The sequence below is a fragment of the Spodoptera frugiperda genome, chromosome 26 (genome assembly GCF_023101765.2).
Source record: "Spodoptera frugiperda isolate SF20-4 chromosome 26, AGI-APGP_CSIRO_Sfru_2.0, whole genome shotgun sequence".
NCBI lineage: Eukaryota > Metazoa > Arthropoda > Insecta > Lepidoptera > Noctuidae > Spodoptera > Spodoptera frugiperda.
In genome coordinates, this window is record NC_064237.1 from 13294990 (window position 1) to 13316440 (window position 21451).

At 36.0% G+C, this 21451-nt stretch overlaps 1 protein-coding gene across 2 annotated transcripts; it reads left to right on the forward strand.

Annotated features, from left to right (window-relative positions):
• The first annotated feature begins 13296 nt into the window (after positions 1–13296).
• Positions 13297–20583, forward strand: LOC118264791 (ecdysone oxidase-like). 2 transcript variants are annotated; one of them, XM_050704881.1, is made up of 5 exons: positions 13297–13459; positions 13951–14073; positions 14722–14852; positions 14942–15656; positions 19605–20583. In XM_050704881.1, the coding sequence occupies exons 1-5, from the start codon at positions 13447–13449 to the stop codon at positions 20408–20410; spliced, it is 1788 nt and encodes a 595-aa protein (XP_050560838.1). In that variant the 5' UTR covers positions 13297–13446; the 3' UTR covers positions 20411–20583. The 2 variants fall into 2 exon arrangements, with proteins under 2 accessions (XP_050560838.1, XP_035433319.2); XM_035577426.2 differs by lacking the exons at positions 13297–13459; positions 13951–14073; positions 14722–14852; positions 14942–15656 and adding exons at positions 16693–16840; positions 17447–17569; positions 18044–18174 and having other exon boundaries at positions 18890–20583.
• Positions 20584–21451: the final 868 nt, after the last annotated feature.

The following is a 21451-nucleotide window of genomic DNA, read 5'->3' on the forward strand; positions in this document are numbered from 1 at the left end:
GAAATAATGAAGAAAACGTTTGCCCAGAACGGGGTTCGTTGACAATAATACTAATCTGTTGAGACTCCGAGCTGTTTGAATACAAAGACAATTCTTTATTTAATGACAAACGATTTGTTTATCGTTTTGACAAATTTTCTAGACAAATGTGAGAGATTATTTGGTATCATTGTTACCTAATGTTTGGAAGCAATCAGGCACTAGGTATTTTGGACCAAATACTATTGTTATTACTAAATACCTACTATTTCTAAGAACACCAAAACAGTAGCATGATCATAGACATATTTCTATGACATCTACAGCTTGTTTAAAGATTCAATTGAGAGGTAGTTTCAAAGGAATTTCCAGATTTAACCATCTTGTATCTTTTATAAGTCCCCATTAAAAAAGTCGCAAGTAATTAAAATATTCTGCTGCAAAGGATCTTAATGTCTTCAGCAAAAAGAAGTTACTCTATATAACACCTATAAAGGTGTTACCTTGTATTTAATGCGTTAAGTTATCTGTAAAGTCAAGTTTTATGCCATTTTTATAGTTATGGATAAAATTAAAAGCAAATCAGTTGAGATTTACTAGCTTTTACTTGCAGCTTTACCCATGCTAATAGGCTGATGTCTTTTTGGGTTCGTTTACGATAATTAAGAGTACTTAATTATCGTAAACGAACGCGTAATAGGTTGAGTAGATAAGGTGAAAATAAGTAAGGAAAATCTTAAATGAAACAAAGTTACTTTATTTTAGAGTATTCACTCAAGGTACACTAATATATAACACACCGCTGTTAAATTTCCACAATTTGTTTTGTGTTTTAATCATTTTACATAGAGTACCTTATCAAAAATAACAAAACATCACATTCACCCAGTAACTTACACTCTGCCACTGTCTTATAGAACAACAAGTAGGTAAAATGAATAGAAAACCATGGATGAAACAACCTACAAACGTTACACACATTTCAAATTCTCCATAGACAGTCGAGATGTGATTGCCATCTCACCACAATGTACAGTGGAGGACAGATCCGTCTGACCATTTTAAAATTTTATTGCTTGAACCCAGTCAAAACATTGAGTGATACCCCATAAATGTCTAATTAAAAAAAGTGATAAAGTCGCAGATTCGTGACGCAACTCGTGTCCCATAGCCAGTGGTGCGTTTGAAGTTTTTTGGCTACCTGAGATGACGACAGTCAAGGTCATCATGGGGCGGGTCTAGAGAGCGAATCTCATCAGGTGCAAGCAAACATTAACTTAGTGGTGGTCAGGCGCATGTGACCACTATTGTACCACTCAAGACAGAACTCAATGAAAGTAGGATTAGGTAAATCTCCTTCTCTGAACACACGGCCCGATGATTTCTTCAACCCATTCTTGGTAATGTTTTAACCTAATTTAAACAGGTTAGCGGATTTGTTTTTGAAGTTTGATACATACAAAGTCTAAAAGTCAAAAATATTGATCAAAGAAATAACATAACCAATAATATAATTATAATTGTACCAAAATCTCTGTTCAAAACAAACAATAACAAACGATAAACACAATAATCTGTATCTGGAAACAGAAATAACTTATTGTCAATGTGTTTTCATTAAGATGTACCTAACGTTTATACAGAACCATTTAAGTTGGCGACAAGTTACCATTGTCGCTGCCAGTATTGTGGTGGGGAAGTGCGTGGCACACCGAGTAATACTTGACGAAGATTCATTTTCAAAATGTATAAGCTTTTTGGAGGTAAAAGGTTCATAGAGGGTTCTAATAAATAACTCAATGATGGCGTGAATCGAGCGTCTATTATTTGATTGAGAGAAATTTATATTCATTGTTTATTTACGTGCCATTGTTTTTGTAATTTAATAACGAGATGGTCACTAGTTCGCAAATATTGTAGCTACCATGGGTTAGGAAGAATTATTGGAATTTGAGATTACCAAAGAGTGAGTAGGTAATTGCATAATTCTAATACCGAATGGAAATGTATCTCCAAAGAAGTATTAAAAACAGTATGAAGATAATTGATTTGATATAAAGTAAACGTAATATTTTTTGGGACAAGCCCACTTTCATTCATCATCCCTAAACCGCTGCAGCTCCTGTAAGTCAGGATCTACAGTAGATACAACCATGAAACACCGGAATACTGAAGTCCAGTGCGTCTCAGGGACATGAATGACTGTCTAGGATCCTCCACCGAAATAAATCAGAATATATAATTAGAGGAGAACAAAAAACCGGCCAAGTGCGAGTCGGACTCGCACATGAAGGGTTCCGTAACAGCAAGTAGGTGACATAATATAAAAGTTATAAAATAACTTGGTTTTACATAGTGGTTGTATGAACGACAATGTTATATTTGCGGTTTTTGAAAATGTTTTATTTCTTAAAAACTAATAATGATATCTGCTTCAAACCAATTTTCGTTGTTAGTTTCTTTTGAAATCTATAGCATATATTTTTTTCAGTTTTCTCACTCTCTTATTTTAAAAGTTAGAGGGGGGGGGACACTCATTTTTCCACTTTGGAAGCGTCTAACTTTCAAACGCATGATTTTGACGAAAAATAGTTTTAGAAACCTTAATGTCTTTTTTAAAGACCTATCCATAGACACCCATCACGGATATGTAAGCTGAAAAAAAATTTTTTTTGCATCAGTTCTATGTATGGAGTGCCCCCTTTAATTTTTTAATTTATTATATTTTATTCAAAATTCTAATAGCGGTTACCGAAATACACCATCTTACTAAGTTTCAACTTTGTTGGCCCAACAGTTTCGGAAATAAATGGCTGTGACATACGGACGGACGGACGCACGGACAGACGGACAGACAGACAGACAGACATGACGAATCTATAAGGGTTCCGTTTTTTGCCATTTAGCTACGGAACCCTAAAAAAGTAAACGTATATCTTCATTAAAGAATGTACAAACCCCAGAACTTAATTTCACACTCCTATCCTGTATCCAAAGTGTAGTTCTATGATTCCTATCACAAAGATATTATGTGTTAATGTTTATTTAGTTAAAACTCGTTCCCTCCACGTGTCTCCAAACCCTAAGCCGCAGTTTTCGCTTGGCAGTTCTAACACAGCTGAGGTGTACTGTATCTCCAATTAATTATGTATTCAACCACTGTTTGTCTGTTTGTGCAAACAATTTATGACAATAGTTGTACGTTCCAACAGTTTTGTTGATTATTCTAAATAATTAATGTGAGTTTACAATATATCCTGGTAATTTTGAGGGATTTGTGTTTGTATGGTGGATATGATGAATGATAGGATGTATGGTGCTTATAGTGGTTGGTGTATTATTGTATAGGTGCGTTCTGGTGATGATTTTGAGTAACATAAGTTAATTTTTCGAAGCTATATAAATACTTTCTCATACACCACTGTAAAAAATTTAAGGAAAACATCGTGAGGAAACCTGGGCTTATAATTATAAGTTTCAAATCCGCATTGGGCAAGCGTGGTGATTAATACTCAAACCTCCTCCGTGTGAGAAGAGACCGAAGAGGCGAGGTATGTGCGTTTTGATAAGTATGGAGCTCTAGTAACTCCATCGATTGTCCGCAGCTTCGAACCGACCCTCAGACCTGCTGGGCCGCATCTGTGATGATCTGATGGCTCTTTGAGGCGACAGACCTCTCTGATAGACTTGAACCTTTTAAATTGAGATATTCAAATAACAACACTAATCAAATAAACATTCGGTACATTATCATGAAACACCAACACATTGAGAGTATTTTCTGTGAATTCCGGCATCAGAATGAATAATACTTTACTTGTATAACAGGCAGTTAGAGGATAAATTAATGGTGTTAAATAATGGACGAGACGCTGTGAAACATTGTACAAGTTGTACAATTATGTACATTCATAAATAAATAGAACTATCCAGTACTTAGCCTTAATGAAAGAAAGTAAAGTGATAAATTCTGAGGACACGGACCGTGAGCAGTTTTATAGGTTGAGGGCTCTTCTCCACCAGAGATGTGCTATGTAGCTATGCTATGAAGATGTAATAGCTATGCTGTGAAACTATGTGACCGTTTCTACTGATACTAAGCTATGTAGCTGTGCGAGGAAGATGCTCGAGTATACGATGTATCGATAGTAGGGAAGCCATCTATAGCACATATTCACAACACACATTCATAGCACGCATCTTTCCATATAAAAACATAGCTTAACTGAGTCCGTTGCTACCAGTGCTAAGCTATGTGTACCAATGAATATGATTGGTGGAAGCCAAACGCATCCATAGCAACGTAACATAGCAAATCTCTGGTGGAAAAGCACCCTGAAACTAGTGGTTTCTCGTACTTATTTTAAGTTATTTTATCAATTCTCCATTCTATCTGCTTTTCTTTACAAGTTTAACTTAAAAGTGCTCCAAGTATTAAAGTTCTTATAAAACTATTTTAATTACCATAAATCACGACTTTTAAGTTATGACGTTTTTTCGCTTGATTACACATGAATGTTTAAAAAGAAGCTAGTTCATTATTAGATTTTTCAGCTTATTTACGTAACTATTTGACAACGAACTTAATAATAATTAATCTAGTGTCTCACGAAAGTTTTACTAATAATCTGAATATGCTAATTACCATGTATAGCAGACTCAATTTAAGTCTTCACGCAGTTATTCTAATAATATTATAAACGCGAAAGTTTGTATATTTGTTTCTTTGTAACTCCATCACGTCAAAACGGCTGAAGGGATCTGGAATAACACATAGGCCAGAAACTAGTTGTTACAATAAACAGCAAAGAACACAAAAGCCTTGAAAGATTAGCAAAACATATTTTATTTTTGAGAGAGCTTGTTTGCAGTTTAATACATTGAACGCCGTGGTGGTCACCAGTGACCGACGTTAAGGGAGGATTTGCCTTCAACAGTTTCCTATTGGCAGTCAAAGACTTAAAGTTCAATGAAAACAAACTTACACACATACATACATACACGTTATAGGTACGTAGCAAAAACTCATTGCCTCGATGTAATGTACACAGTTCGTCTATTTTCAGTTTCCTTAAGGAAGGCTTCCGCAAAGCAGTTTTCAATTAAGTTCCTCGCTAATGTGTGCACATCTTTTATTCATGGGCCGGGACCTACTTCGGCGATGTAAGCAACAACCTCATAATACTTACTTGGTTTAATGTTATTTTTAAGTTGGGTTTAAACGTTACAATGTTGCCTATGGAAATCTGTGGAAATTGTCAGCCTTTTTTTTGAGGGGAGGAAATCATCCAATGACTTTTTCGGACTTGGGTGAAGCGAGAGGGAGTGTCAGACTCTTACTGACTAAAAACCACCCCGTTCCTAATCCTGCTTCGCCTCGGTATATACGCTACATAGTCCGCAACACTGGATCGGGCATCAGCCCTACTGGGCCCCATCTGTGGTGGTCTGATGGCTATTCGAGGCACACGCGGAACGCGTCATTCGCACGGGTCTGGTTCTGGTCGGATGGCGAGCTACCCTTGCTCACCGTCCGCACTCCGAAAATTGCAAGCCTGCCTTTCATAAAAATTGCTTTGGTTTAAGAAAGTAATATAATTTTTTTCAGATTTTCTCTTCCGAAATTAAGTTACACTGTAACTAATAAACTAGTATACATATTCCTTCAAAGAATTACATGCTCCATGCCTGTATAATTATGAAATCTCGATCTAAAGTCATAAGCCATACATTGCAGAATGCAGCGCACACGAGTGGTGTACAATGGACAGTGACCGGCACATTGTGGGTTCTAGATACATATACTCGTATACTGCGTATATATATGTATATTATATAGCAGCATTGAATATCACACGTGTTACTAGTATGCTAATATTATACGGGCTCTGGTTTAGTTAGGACAGTCTCGGTATAATGTAATATGGACATGCAGACTTAGCTAAGGAAAATATCAAGCACGTACTATTGGTTTACAGATAATCATAATATTGTCACGGTGCTTTCCGGACGGTAAGGTTCCTGCTTCTCAAGACGAATAGGTTAGTAGACATGGTATGAAAATAACAATCTAAGTGACTACTTAACACTACTACTTGACGGAGTCGTCAGTTAGATAATTAAAAAGTATTACATAAAGTATTAGACATGTATTTTTTTTTATTTTGTCATATAAAGTTATAATGCTTAGTTAAAACTGAGTAAAGTTTAGGAGTGGGAGGTGGTTACGTCACTTTACCCTTTAAGTTTTCCTTTCTTAGCGTCGCATAGAATAACCTTTAACTATTATACATTAGATGCTTTAGGCATTAAATATTATTAACTAGAATCGTCTGAACAGTATTTTTCACGAAACGAGACCCAAATTTTCTGTATAAAATGAAAAAGTGAAATGAAGGATCGAATTCGCCTCATCGCCCTCACAGAGTATTATTCAATGTACCATGTGGTATAGGGACGGAGGGAACTCGGAGTCACTCTTCGGAGGAAATCATTCAAGTAATTTATGATTGGATTACCTCCGCTACACTCCAGTGACGTTTCCACATTATTTTATTAGGAAAAAGCGGTCAAAATGGAGTGGATTTGGAATGGCTGTAACGTTTGGAGTACGGTATTTTATAGGAAATGGAATAAAAATAAGGTGATATTATGCTTATTATTTCCATAAGATATAAGACGTATTTAGATCTGCTACAGACTATGGCGCGTCGCGTTTCACGCGTGCCTCTAGAGCCATCAGTCCACAACAGATGGGGCCCAGTAAGAACTGATGCCCTATTCAGAGCTGCGGACTACCTAGCGGGTTTACCGGGGCTCCGGCTCGAAAAGTAGGAGTAGGAACGGGTGGTTTTTAGTCAGTAAGAGTTTGACACTCCCTCTCGCCTTGCCCAGAAGTGGTTGGATGATTTTTCCCCATCAAAAAAATCAATTTCAACACATATCGCAGAATAAATTGAAACCCTATGTGGTACATTATTCAATATTAGTTCTAGAACAATTAACTAAAACTCATTATCAGAATGCATTCGCTTCATTACAAACAATTTGTGAGCGAAAAGTTAGTTCGTTTACTCGTCACACGCTGATTAGAACATTCGTATGCATGTGTTTCAATTACGGGAAATTAGACCTTATTGACAGTGCGTTGATAGGCTAATTAAATTGTATTAATTAGTATTTAGTATTATTGTAGCTACATTATGTAATAGTGTTAATGTCCATGTTTGATTATATTAGCTAGTTCAGCTATGTATTGTATATGTTTAGTATGAGTTCGGAGTAGGAATGGGGTGGTTTTTTTTATCAGGGAGAGTGTGACACTCCCGCTCGCCTCATCCAAGGCGGGAGAAGTCATTGGAAGATTTACTCCTAAAACAGGAAAAATACGCTTTGTTCCTTTTTCATAGAATAAAAACGTGAAAATATTATTTTCGTAATTAAACGCTCTTTTTAATGTAGATTATACACTACGTAGAATTTTTTATTTTAAGGGTTCCAAGAACGTCCGCTGTCTATCTGATCATCCATTAATGTTGTAAAAAATAATGCTTCAGTAAATTTGTTATGGTTACTTATTTACTTGTAATTTTCAAAGAAAATATAGTTTTTAGAACAAATAATAACAGATATTTTATGAAACTAACGACCATATCACCTAATTGTCAGCGACGAGCACCGCCCATGCACCCGGCAACACCAGGGGAGTCATAAATGGCTTGATGGCCTTTTAATGTCATGTTCATCATAGCATAACCTCTTTTCGTTGCCATATTTCTTTGAAAAAATTTAAATCAATTACAGAGTCGCCCCTACTACCACTCGAATGTAACTAACTTTAAAGCCCTGATACTGGTTATTTTTAAACCAGAATTCAGAATTCATAGTATTTTCCTTATTTACAGCTACCATATAAAATCTACCATAACACTGAAAGATATCACAGTTTACATCTCCTAAACATATTGATTAAACAACTTCACGAAATGGGGACCCGAAATCCGAACGATCACTCGGGAAGCTAAATTCGGTATAAAATATATGCCCAAGCTATCAATGCTCCGAAACTGGCCATTTCGAGGATGGGCCCGAATACATCTGGAGTATACACAACGACACGTCAAACTAAACAGAACCAGTTTATCATGACCTCGCTTTGTATGCTCTTTCCATACATTTAAAGGTTAGTTTATACTGGTTTGTTAAGCCTGATATGCAGCCCTGGGTTCTATGTTACGACCACATGGGACCCTGGCTTGGAACTACTAGGATTATGAAGGCTATTTGCTCGAGGTCAGTGTTTTGTTAAGTAATCTTCTCCTAATTTTGCCGTAACCTCCTTTTTTCTAGGACATTTTAGGTCTTACATACGTACTCACAGTCATTATTTTACTGGTTACTTAACCTAGTCTTTATCAATTGTTTTTGAATCAAAACCGTTGCTGATGAATAATTACTTTTTTGACTTTTATTGAAGGGTATAATGTGGTAAATTAAAATTTAACTAAGTGATAGCTGTTTTCACCATCCTCTCTTACCCTTAAAAAAACCGATGTGAAAAAATGTTTGCGTTGTGTGTTATCGTGTGAGTTAATTGACTGGAGGCCCAATTAGCCTCCTCTAAAATCTCCCCAATTCCTGAAACAATACTCATATTCCTAACCCTCAATAGGCTGGCAACTGTAACGCCTTTGGGGTTTCGGGTGTTCATGATTGCTTACCATCAGGTGATCCGTTTGCTCGTTTAGCGGCTTATCCCTTAAAATCATTCTTTCATATTATATATTTTTTTCACATTCTAGTATGGCCAGTTATAAATAAGTGCACTTATGCATCTAACATTTCAGGGTTTTTAACAACAGTAATTATATACCAGAAAGCGTTTCATATACTGTTACAAAATATATAGGTTTAAACAAAGTCTATAATTTTATTATCAGTACTGAGTAATTTAAATTAGACAAATTATGATAAGATAAAATTATATATTTCAATTTAGACAAAATTTAAATTGTTTGTAATTTAATTTGTTTAATTTGTACATCTGTTCTAGGAATGTATCGATAATTTCTTCTAGTATATAGTACGTGCGTCAATGATACCAATTTAGATAGAGATATATCGTGTTTTTGAAATAAATAAACCTCTTTCTTGTATCCACAGGGTGTGTTGAATTTTTTTTAAAGAAAGTTGTGATTTTTATTTGTTGAAATGCCTTATTTTTTATTTGATAATATTATACTGTAACTCTTTGTCATGGCTAGCCTACCGTATAGGTGGAATCTGGAACTTTGATTTCAGTGAGCATTTTAGTTTAAGTTTACTGGACACAAAAATATTATATTCCTCTGCGCTCCCTATGGTTGACTGTCAGAGAATGCCGGAAGGCATTATGTCCGCCATTCACTGTCATTTCTGTGAAGAAGTATAAATAAAAAAATAAAATTAAGCAATTGACTCGGCAGTCATATTTGCGAACACTCGTCAAAAAAGGTATATACTAAATATGTCCCCCATTTCATACTTTGGTTCCCTTTATATTATTTCTCGGAATATTCACTTACCAACGAAATGTCTTTTCAATACCGCTCCTATATCTCACACGACTGAGTAGGTGTGAAAGCTGTAGTCATTACAAATTGAGGTTTTTGGAAAACATAACGACTGACTTCTATATTAAACGTATAGACGCACATCAAGCTATACAAACACTTTACATGATTTTCAACTTTAACATTTTGTAATAGAGACCAAAATTCTTTGAAGATATTTGTCAGGAAGGTTAGGTTGATGTGCGTGTGGATTTCGTAATAGAAATATTTATGTCAGTAATATGTTTGTCCATAGATTTGTATAGGTCTCATTGAGTGAGCTCTTTTCAAACGTTTAGTATTTAGTCCAGATTTAGGTTTTGCGAGATAAAAGTCAAAGTCAAAGTCAAAGCATTTATTTCAATTAATCCTAAATTAGGCACTTTTGAAACGTCAAATTGAATTGTCCGTCAGTCTGTCTGTCAGTGAAGCTAGGCGCTCGTTCCAAAGTGTTGCTTCGAATGGAGAAGAACGAGCAAGAAACTCCATCGTTACTCTTTTCAAAAAATGTTTTTTACAATATCTCTGATACATTATTTGATCATTTACCTATTGTATATATATGTAGGAACAATGTAACGACAATACGACGTCAAAACTATGGGACAATAAAACCAATTTGTAAAGAATATAAATTAAAAAAGCGGGTTGTTTCAAACATAGTGCCCACATATGTACACTTACAATTTTGAAATAATGCTTCTATACAAATAAAAAATAATCTTTAATTAAATTTTTCAAATAAAAAAAAATATAACTGCTTGATGCCACAGGATCCCTAGACTACATTGGAACAAATTAATACTTTAATTTAACGTGTAACTAGTGATCGTATTAGAGCACCGTCTAGTGTGAGCGAGTGTCCAGTGGAGCCGGACCAACATGCTGCCACACATTTTTATCTTCAATATAATCTGACAGTTTATAATATGCCTGTTTACACAGTTCACGCTTTATACAAGATTTAAATTTTTTCTCGTTCAGATTCAGTATGGTGGCTGGTAGTTTATTGTAACACTTAACACAAAATCCCATGAAGGATTTCTGTACCTTGGACAGTATGAATTGAGGTATAGCTAACTTATTTTTAGCTCTAGTATTAAAATTGTGTCTGTCGCTCCTTTTTTCAAACAATTGTTGATTTTTTCTCACGTACATAATATTTTCGTAAATGAATTGAGAAGGCACTGTAAGAATGTTTATAGTTTTAAATAGTTCTCTCAAAGATTCGCGACGGGGCAAGTTATATATTGCTCGAATAGCTCGCTTTTGCAAAATAAAAATTGATTCTACATCCGCAGCTCGCCCCCACAGCAAAATGCCGTAAGACATTATGCTGTGAAAATAACTAAAATAAACAAGCCTTGCCGTACCTACGTCCGTTAGCTGCCTAATCTGTCTAACTGCATAAGCAGCTGAGCTTAGTCTCCCCGAAAGTGCTTTTATATGGGGCCCCCATTGTAATCTGTCATCTAATGTGATACCCAAAAATACAGTCTCCTTAACAAATTCTAACTTTTGTCCGTTCAAAGCAACATAACATTCGTTATTTTGTACGTTTGGCAAGCAAAATTTAATACATTTGGTTTTTTTCTCATTAAGCGCCAAGTTATTAATAGTAAACCACTCATAGACTCGAAGAATGGAGCTGTTCACGTCGTCAAAATTATTCGTACGTCGACCTATTTTAAAAATCAGTGATGTATCATCTGCAAACAGAACCATTTTTGGTTCATTTTCGAATATGAGTGGCAAATCGTTTATGTACACTAAAAAGAGGAAAGGACCCAATATTGAACCTTGAGGAACGCCCATTTTTATCTCAGACCCTTGTGAATTAACACCGTTAATATGAACTTTTAGCTGCCTATCTCCTAGATATGATTTCAATAGACGGAGCGCAGTGTTTCTAATCCCGTAATGATTTAATTTCAGCAAAAGTGTCTCGTGGTCAACGCAATCAAATGCTTTTGAGAGGTCACAAAAAACACCTATGGCATCCTGTGCTTCCTCCCAGGCACCAAATATTTCTTTCATTAAAGTAACACCGGCGTCAGTTGTACAACGACCTTTAGTGAAACCATACTGCTGATGGTGGAAGATGGAGTTTTTATTAAAATGATGAAGCATCTGAGACAGTATCAACTTTTCAAACACTTTGCTAAGGACCGGCAAAATAGATACAGGCCTATAATTATTAGGTTCTGTGGTTTCGCCGCTTTTAAATAGTGGGATAACCTTGCTATATTTCATAAGGTCAGGAAAAACACCGTCATCTATACTTTTATTAAAAATCATAGCCAGATAGGGCGCTATAGTTTGAATAATTGTTTTGCAGACTTTCACTGATAGTCCCCAAAGATCTTCAGTTGATTTTATTTTAATTTCTTTAAAGACCTTTATGATCTCTAGAGGATTCGTATATTGAAAAATAAAGTCATGTTGACATGATTTTACATTTTTTTTAAGCAAACTAGCTGAGAGTGTAGCTGAAGAATTTAAATCTCTAGTTATTTTAATAGGAATATTAGTAAAAAAATTTTCAAACTCCTGTGCTACATCACATTTTGAAGAAATTTGTCCAATTTCAGATCTTAATTTAATTTCTGAATTATGTATTTTTTTCCTACCAGTCTCATTTTGTATAATTTTCCAAGTTGTCTTTATTTTGTCATCAGCTGATTTTATTTTATTGCTGATATAAAGACGTTTTGCGGCTTTGCACACTAATCTAAAAGTCTTTGAGTACGATGTTACATATTGCTGAAAATGGGGGTCGTTATTATATGGTTTCATGCCATAAAGATCAAAAAGTTTATTTCTACTCTTTCGAATACCTACAGTAGCCCAATCGCTAAATACAAATTTGGTATGAATATCTTTATTTTTGAGTGGCAAAATATTGTTAAATTCCTTGTTTAATAATTCAAAGAAATCGTTGTACAACTTATTCACATTACTAATATCAAATGTTTTTATACTTAATTTACTAGCTAAAGAATTGTTTAATTTCTCCAAATTTCTAAATGTAGTTTGTCTAAATCTTATTTGAGTTTTTAGCAAAGGTAAATAAGAGCTATACGCAACCATCAGTCCACAGTGGTCGGATGGCAAGCTATTTATAATATAGATACCACTTAGAACTTATTCATTAAGTATGATTAAGTCATGGAAACCAATCCTAAGTACTTGTATGAAACGCTTACGCTCATTTGATGGTCAGCAATAATGTGGCCAACAAAGTACACCTGTACACAGTTTATCTATTCTTTAGGGAGTTTAAGACATTCAGGAGGATCTCCTGACCTTCAGCTACGGAACACCTAGTAGGATACCGAGGTTCCGGCACGACCCAGGAATAGGAACAGGGTAGTTTTAGTCTGCCACTCTCTCTCGCCTCAGCCAAGACGGGAGAAGGTATTGGATGATATTCCTCCTCAAAAAGAAGTTATGAGGATGAAAATTTCTGGGAACACAGGCTTTAGAAAACCCTTAATGACAAAGTGCAAATAGGCATTGGCACTTTGTCATAAAAAATATTATTATCAGTACACGTTACTTGTCACACCTTTTGTAGTTACAAATTGTTCTTGAATGAAAAGAATTCATTGGTAGTATCAATTAGGTTGGTTTATGAATAAACATGAGTAAGAAAAAAAGGAAAGTGCCTAGTGCGTATATCAAGCTATAATTCACAATTACACGAACCTTTATAACTGAAGATAGGAAACCTGTATCGTAAAAAAACAGTTGAATTATGTACAGTAATTAGAATTAACTAGCAAATGAGTGTAGGCCTAAAAAGTAGTGAGTATCAATAAAATAGTCGGTGGTTTAAGGAAGAAAAACTTCATTGAAGATTAAGAAACCTGCCAAAATGGAATCTTACGGTAAGTTACTTACGTTAAAGAGATGAGAGAATAAGATTCTAGAAGTGACTCAAAAGTGAATAAAAATTTAGAGATGTTGTTCTAGTTTTTTATGATTGTCCTCGATAGGATAGGATCATTAATATGGATGAATGAGAATGAAAAGATGAACAAAGAATACAAGGTAAATGTGAACAAGATGGCGATGAAGACTATAGTAGTGATACCACAGCCTCAGCGAAAACCGATATGGAACAACCGTGAGGTTACCGGTGATTGAGGATTAGGTATAATAGGGCTATTATACCCAATCACCCCAATCCCTGATTACCCAACATCCGTTAAATTCTTAACCCCCAAAAGACCGGCAACGTACTTGTAACTCCTCTGGTGTTTCGGGTGTCCATAGGCGGCGGGGTGATCAATGCTCATACTTTCGCCATGTGAGAAGAGGCTTTGGTCAGCAGTGACCACTTATATGCTGTTGATGATGATGATTTATTATTTTCCAGGTCCAATGGCGAATAATACGGCGCAAGCAATTGCAAACATCCAAATGGTTCAAGAGGCTTTCCAAACTCTATCACTGCTAATGTTGACCAATTACATGTTCCCGAAACAGGCTGTTTTAAAAGGTTGGTTATTCATTATATTAGAAGCAAAGACAGTTATTGTTCGCAAGGAAAATGTTGTATCTCACTGAAAGGCAAAATAGTGGGCGACCACTAAAATAAATGTTGAAAGAAACATGCCAAGCAAATATATTTTAATTTGTGAGTTCATATATTTTATTCTAGTACGTAATACCTGTAAATAAACAAATATTGCGTCATACCGTGTATGCCAGACAGTAATATTACACGTAACGTCGACTTGTTATGTAAAACCGTTTGATTTATGGGAACAGATTTTTATTTCGTCGACATGATCCTCAACGTGAAACGCAATATATGAGTAAATACAGTCGCTTTGCCGCACATTATTATTTTATTACGTAATTGTAGCGAAATATTATTTTTGTACTTGATCTACTTTTTTGCCTTAAACACGCAATTTTTTGGCTGTAGGTCACTTGAAATTTATTTAAGGCCATTTTTTGGTAATAGACAAAAATTTAGAATTAGCCATCTTATTTTAGACACATGAGGACATTATCGAATGATAGCTTGCACTTACTTTGTTGGATTGAAGACTAAGAGGTTGTACAAGTATGATTGGGTTTTTCAAAGAACTGGCTGAGAAAGATGTTTTCGAAAAATGATAACAATTTTATATTTTTTTAGATGGTGACGAGTTCGACTTCATAATAGCTGGAGGTGGAACAGCTGGATGTGTACTGGCAAACAGACTGGTGACAGCGAACCATCGAGTGCTGATGCTGGAAGCTGGAGACGTTCAAACTCCTGATTCAGTTGTAAGTGTCTACTGGACAATGAAGTTCAGATTTGATCTAATGTAAAATCTAAGTTTTACAGATTCATAAACATTTTTCATACTTTTCAGTTACCAGGAACTATAGTGTATCTACCAAAAACAAATAGATTTTGGAATTATTTGGCTCAACCAGATGGTTACACGGATAAATGCCATAAAGAACCGGCTATGTTTATCCCTGTTGGAAATATGCTAGGAGGATCCAGTTCTGTTAACTTCATGATCGCTTCAAGAGGAATAGAACATGACTACCATATGTGGGCCACAGCAGCTAATGATTCTTCTTGGCAATACAAAAACATAGCCAAATATTTCAAAAAAAGTGCAAGATACGTTGGTCCCATAAGCATGATTCCACAGACCAGTAACATGAATCAAGCCAATCGTCCATATATGGGTGAAGAAGGAAACATAGGGATATCCCAAGACTACAGTGCTAATCTTGACGATTACATAAAATCCTTTAAAGAAATGGGAAATAAAATCGTAAAATATCTAGGTGGTGAACAAGCTAAGGGGTACGCTCGAGGATTGCTCACCATAGCAGAAGGCCGCAGACAAAGCACAGCGTCTAGTTACCTTTCGCCAGTAAAAGATAATTCAAATCTGTTTGTGTCAAGAAGGACCGTTGTTAATAAAGTAGTTTTCGATAACAGAAAGAATGCTATTGGTGTACGAGTATCAATAGATGGTGGGAAAGAAATATTTTTGAAAGCCAAAAAAGAAGTGATTGTCTCAGCTGGAGCTATAAAGTCTCCTCAATTACTTATGCTTTCAGGAATAGGTCCGAAAACTCATTTGAGAGAAAAGAACATTACTGTAGTCTCTGATTTACCTGTTGGTGAAAACTTCCAAGATCAACAAATAGTGACGGTTATGCACGCAGCAAAAATGATTGAAGATCCTGGCCCATTCAACTATCATCTTTTCCCAGCGTCACTAGTATTAGGATTCCGTTCATTAAAGTCGCGCTCCCAGATTCCCGACTATGCCACTTATAATATTATAGAAGAGAGGCTACAATACTTACTTCAATATTGTGGATTTCCTTTTGATTTCCAAAACGAAATCTGTGATAGATCATATCAACAAGTTTTGGGAAGGCAGCTCGCTTATTCACTTATTGTTAACTTATATCCAAAATCAAGAGGCAAAGTGACTTTGAATACTACAAACCCTGATGACGCTCCATTGGTTGAAACTGGATACTTCACTGAAGAAGAAGACATGAACAATATGGTGGAATATGTGAAGGATTACCTTCCCCTTGTGAACACGACTTACTTTAAGAAAGTGGACGGTAGAATGGTAGACCCAGTCGGAGACAAGTGCAGTATGCACGAATATGGCTCTGATGACTACTGGAAGTGTTATGTGTACTGCATGGCTACGAGTTTGTGGAACTTTGGCGGCACCTGCGCCATGGGCTCTGTGGTGGACTCCAAGTTGAAAGTGTATGGAGTCCAGCGGTTGAGGGTAGTGGATGCCAGTGTGATGCCGACTGTTGTTGCTGGGGGCAATTACTTGGCCACTGTTATGATCGCGGAGAAAGCATCCGACATGATAAACCATGATCATCGTGGTTAAAAATTATATTGTTAACATAATTATCCTTTTGATTGTTAGTAAGATTACAAACCAGAAAACTATCAATGTAGCAGAAAACTATTAAATAAATTTTCAAGCCAGTGTATGTTTCATTATTGTATTTTTTTTTAATATTAGTTATTTTTTATATATGAACATGAAAGATAAAATAATTGCTAAATATTTCATCAGCCTTTATAAAGGAAGATACTAAACCAGTTTTATAGTATTCAGTTCAATTAAATACTGACACTTAAATTGATTAGCGCCAAAATAGACATTTGATGTTACTTTTACTATGTGGTATCATTATTAAATAGTCGGTGGTTCAAACGATAAGAATACTTCACTGCACAAAATCCGCCGAAATGGAGTCATACAGTAAGTGTTTAATTAATTTTAAACTGAGATTCTGTGATTGCTTCGCTAGCCTTGCTAAAATCATGCAAAAGAGTAATGTCTAGATTTAAATCACCAGGGTGAATAAAATATACTGACCCTGACTCTGAAATATTAGAAAGGCTTTGATGATAAACTGCTACATATGATGATGTTTTTAAGGAATAAAATAAGAGAAAAAAGAGACCTGAAGAGGAAAAAGAAGTAACTGTCCGAAGTTACTTATTTACTGTCAGTAAATTTTAAGCCGGTATACGAGCAGACAGATCACCTGTTAGCAATTAGCACCGCCTATGGACACCCGAAACACCAGAAGCGTTACAAGTGCGTTGTCGGTCTTTTGGAGGTTAGGAATTTGAATGGTTGGGGATTCAGGGTTTGAGCAGATTGGGGAGAGAGGTAATTGGACCTCCGGTAACCTCTCTCACATGACCAAAAGTTGCTTGCATTGTTTCACGTTAGTTTTCTGTGACGCGGTGGTCGACGTGGCCCATTCGTGTCGAAACATAGCTCTCCCACACTTAGCATCTCCTATACCGTTGGCAGGTATCTTTTACGTAGAATATTAATATTTGATGTATATTTCAGCTCCGATGCCGAATAACACGGCACAAGCATTAACAAATATTCAACTGATCCAGGAAGGTTTCCAAACCTTGTCTTTGCTTATGTTAACCAGTTACTTGTTCCCGAAGCAAGCTGTACTAAAAGGTTAGTTATTCATATTTACTTAAAGCATGAAATTTGAAATTGCCGACAAGCAAGTAGTTGTGAGCATAGAACTATGTAATTTGATGATTAACCCTTTGACCGCCACGTCAATAAAGAAAAAAATGTTCCCTGCGCCACGCTACAAATTCTATCTTTAATACAAACAACTACAAATCTGTATTTTTGTATGTTTATTATGTATTGTAAAATAGTTATATTTTTGTCGACATTTGCCGACGAAAGCGTCGTGAACACGTTCTGATTTGTCGAGTATAGCCGACCGCGGCAGTCAAAGGGTTAAATGCTACCATTTGACAAAAAAAGAGAAATTCCCAAATTACAAGATGTTGATGAAACTGCATCAAAGGTACCTCTAGAACTGGGAAGATTGTTGCACTATTGTATGGTTTTCCTAAGAACGCGTTGAAAAGGATTTTTGTAAACATAAAGTTAATATGGATTTTCATTCTATAGATGGTGACGAATTCGACTTCATAATAGCTGGAGGTGGAACAGCTGGATGTGTACTGGCAAACAGACTGGTGACAGCGAACCATCGAGTGCTGGTGCTGGAAGCTGGAGACGATCCACCATATGAGTCATTTGTAAGTGCTCTCAAAGTTAACAGTATTGTTTCTATTATAAACAAAAATATAGCTTTTAATTCTAGGAGGATCGAGTAGATGTACCTACAATATACCTATACATACTCGTATTATAACGGGTGTCCCAAAATTAACGCAAGATTTGAATTTGCCCCCATTTGTGCAGTGAAGGGTTGGCAACCCTGAAAAAAAGCAATTTGACAGCTAACAGTATAGGGTTATTAAAAATGGAGCGTTACACGATAGAACAACGTGTCTTCATTATTAAAAAATATTTTAAAGACATTTCCAGGTCGTGAACTCTCTCGTTTCGGTGATCAAAATTGGCCTCCTAGATCGTGTAATTTAACACCATTAGACTTCTTTTTACGGGGTTATTTGAAATCACAAGTATGTCAACAAGCCCACAACCACCCGTGCATTAAAGGAGGAGATTCGACGCTGCATCAACGAAATTCAGCCACATTTATGCAGAATGGTCATGGCAAATTTCAACAAAGCCGTGAAGGCCATTTGTCCGATGTGTTATTCTATATATAACCCTATCCTATGTAGGTACTTTACGAGTCAATAAAAATATAACTATCAAAAGACAAAAAGCGGCGTTTTCAATTTAATTTAAATCTTGCGTTAATTTTGGGACACCTATACTAATCATATAACTGTATTAGACGTTGTTTCATGAATATAATACATTTATACTTTAATTTTTCAGTTACCAGGAGCCTGGATATACCTGGTAAAAGCCAATTCAGCTTTTAATTATTTAGGCCAACCAGATGGTTATACAGATAAATGCCATAACCAACGGGCCATGTTTTTACCAATTGGAAAGATGCTTGGAGGAACTAGCTCCAATAACGTCATGATCGCTTCAAGAGGAATAGAACATGACTACCAAATGTGGGCCACAGCAGCTAATGATTCTTCTTGGCAATACAAAAACATAGTCAAATACATTAAGAGAAGTGTAAGACACGTCGGTCCAATAAGTATGAATCCACAGATCAGTAACATGGAACTAGCCGATGGTCCATATATGGGTGAAGAAGGAAACATAGGGTTATCTCAAGACTACAGTGCTATTCTTGACGATTACATAGAATCCTTCAAAGAGCTTGGGCAAAAATTTGTTAAATATCTTAGTGGTAAACAAGCTAAGGGATACGCTCGAGGGATGCTTACCATAGCAGAAGGTTACCGACAAAGCACAGCATTTACTTACTTGTCACCAGTAAAAGATAATTCAAATCTGTTTGTATCAAGAAGGACCGTTGTTAATAAAGTAGTTTTCGATAACAGAAAGAATGCTATTGGTGTACGAGTATCAATAGATGGTGGGAAAGAAATATTTCTGAAAGCCAAAAAAGAAGTGATTGTCTCAGCTGGAGCTATAAAGTCTCCTCAATTACTTATGCTTTCAGGAATAGGTCCGAGAAATCATTTGAAAGAAAAGAACATTACTGTAGTCTCTGATTTACCTGTTGGTGAAAACTTCCAAGATCAACAAGCAGTTACGGTTATACACGCAGCAAGAAAGATTCAAGATCCTGGTCCATTTAACTATCATCTTTACCGAGCGTCATTTATGATGGGATTTAGATCATTGGAACCGTGTTCCAAAATCCCTGATTACGCCACTTACAACTTTGTACAAGAGAGACTAGATGCCTTTCTTCAATATTGTGGATTTCCTTATGATTTTCAAAGTGACATCTGCGACCGATCTTATAGACAACTTTTGGGAAGGCAGGACGCTTATACACAAATTATTAACTTATATCCAAAATCAAGAGGCAAAGTGACTTTGAATACTACAAACCCTGATGACGCTCCATTGGTTGAAACTGGATACTTCACTGAAGAAGAAGACATGAACAATATGGTGGAATATGTGAAGGATTACCTTCCCCTTGTGAACACGACTTACTTTAAGAAAGTGGACGGTAGAATGGTAGACCCAGTCGGAGACAAGTGCAGTATGCATGAATATGGCTCTGATGACTACTGGAAGTGTTATGTGTACTGCATGGCTTCGAGTTTGTGGAACTTTGGCGGTACCTGCGCCATGGGCTCTGTGGTGGACTCCAAGCTGAAAGTGTATGGAGTCCAGCGGTTGAGGGTAGTGGATGCCAGTGTGATGCCGACTGTTGTTGCTGGGGGCAATTACTTGGCCACTGTTGTGATCGCGGAGAAAGCATCGGACATGATTAATGCTGAATATCGCAGTGATTAAAGATTGTTTTGTTCGTTGTGGATCTAGAAAATTAAGTGGTCTATCTATGTTTGTTTCAAAATTTGAAACAATTCAAATTGGATAAAATAATAGTTGAATTTGTATAATATTTGTTTTGTTTCGTTAATGTGCTTATCTTTGTTTCTACAATAAACTTTGAGTATAATATTGTATTATTGTACATATCTTTCTCTTATAATCATAGACAATAATATTTGGCTTGATATTCTACTTCAATTTACTGTTGGGTCATTGAACCTGTGATTTAACGATAATTTTATTCCAAATAGCATACAATTTTCTACTTATCTCGATTCTTGATGATTGATACTAAAAAATGATTTTGAAAAATGCTCAGATGGGCTCACAATGAAAATACCAATGACTGATCGAAAATAATAACGTAAAATATTACTGCATGCATGAATTTGGGCGAAGTCGTGCAGCCTACTGTAGGCTGCGTCGCCGCGACTGTGTATGCTGTTCATGATGAAGAGTTCCTCTGTGACTCAAACTTGTAGAACTTTTCTCCATTAATTTACGTGGTATTTTTAGTAAAATTAGTATGTCTCTTAAGTTTCTTTACTTAAACATAGTGCATAATAATTCTCTCTGTTTTATGTAGAGGACCATTAAACTGTACTTCACAAGCCACAAGTACAGTGAGCATTATTAGCAATATTTTCTTATCAGCAAGCTGAGCACGTCGCGGATTTTATTCCCAGGTAAAGTAACTATTGAAGGGTGCAGGTGCATTCACCGAGCGCAATATATACTCGGAATGAAAGCTTTTAACTCGAGAGGGGAAATAACTATTGTAGTTGTAATGTCGTGTTCGAATAGGAACACTTTCTGTCTATTCTTTATTGCTGTTGAATTATTTTCTTGTTCTTTGAATGGTTGTTTAATAACGGAGTTATTTGTTAAGTGATAGCAAATGTGACTGCTGTGTGTTGGGTCTCGATTTCGATTCTTGGGTCAGGTATATGGGATGTTTTTTTGTTTTTGATTTTTTTACTAGTAGTACGGACTCTGGAATTG

Coding starts and splice junctions, on each gene's coding strand:
- LOC118264791 (XM_050704881.1), top strand. Junction 14,853..14,941: donor TTCAAACTCCTGATTCAGTT/GTAAGTGTCTAC, acceptor CATACTTTTCAG/TTACCAGGAACTATAGTGTA. Junction 15,657..19,604: donor ACTTATGCTTTCAGGAATAG/GTCCGAAAACTC, acceptor TTTCAGGAATAG/GTCCGAGAAATCATTTGAAA.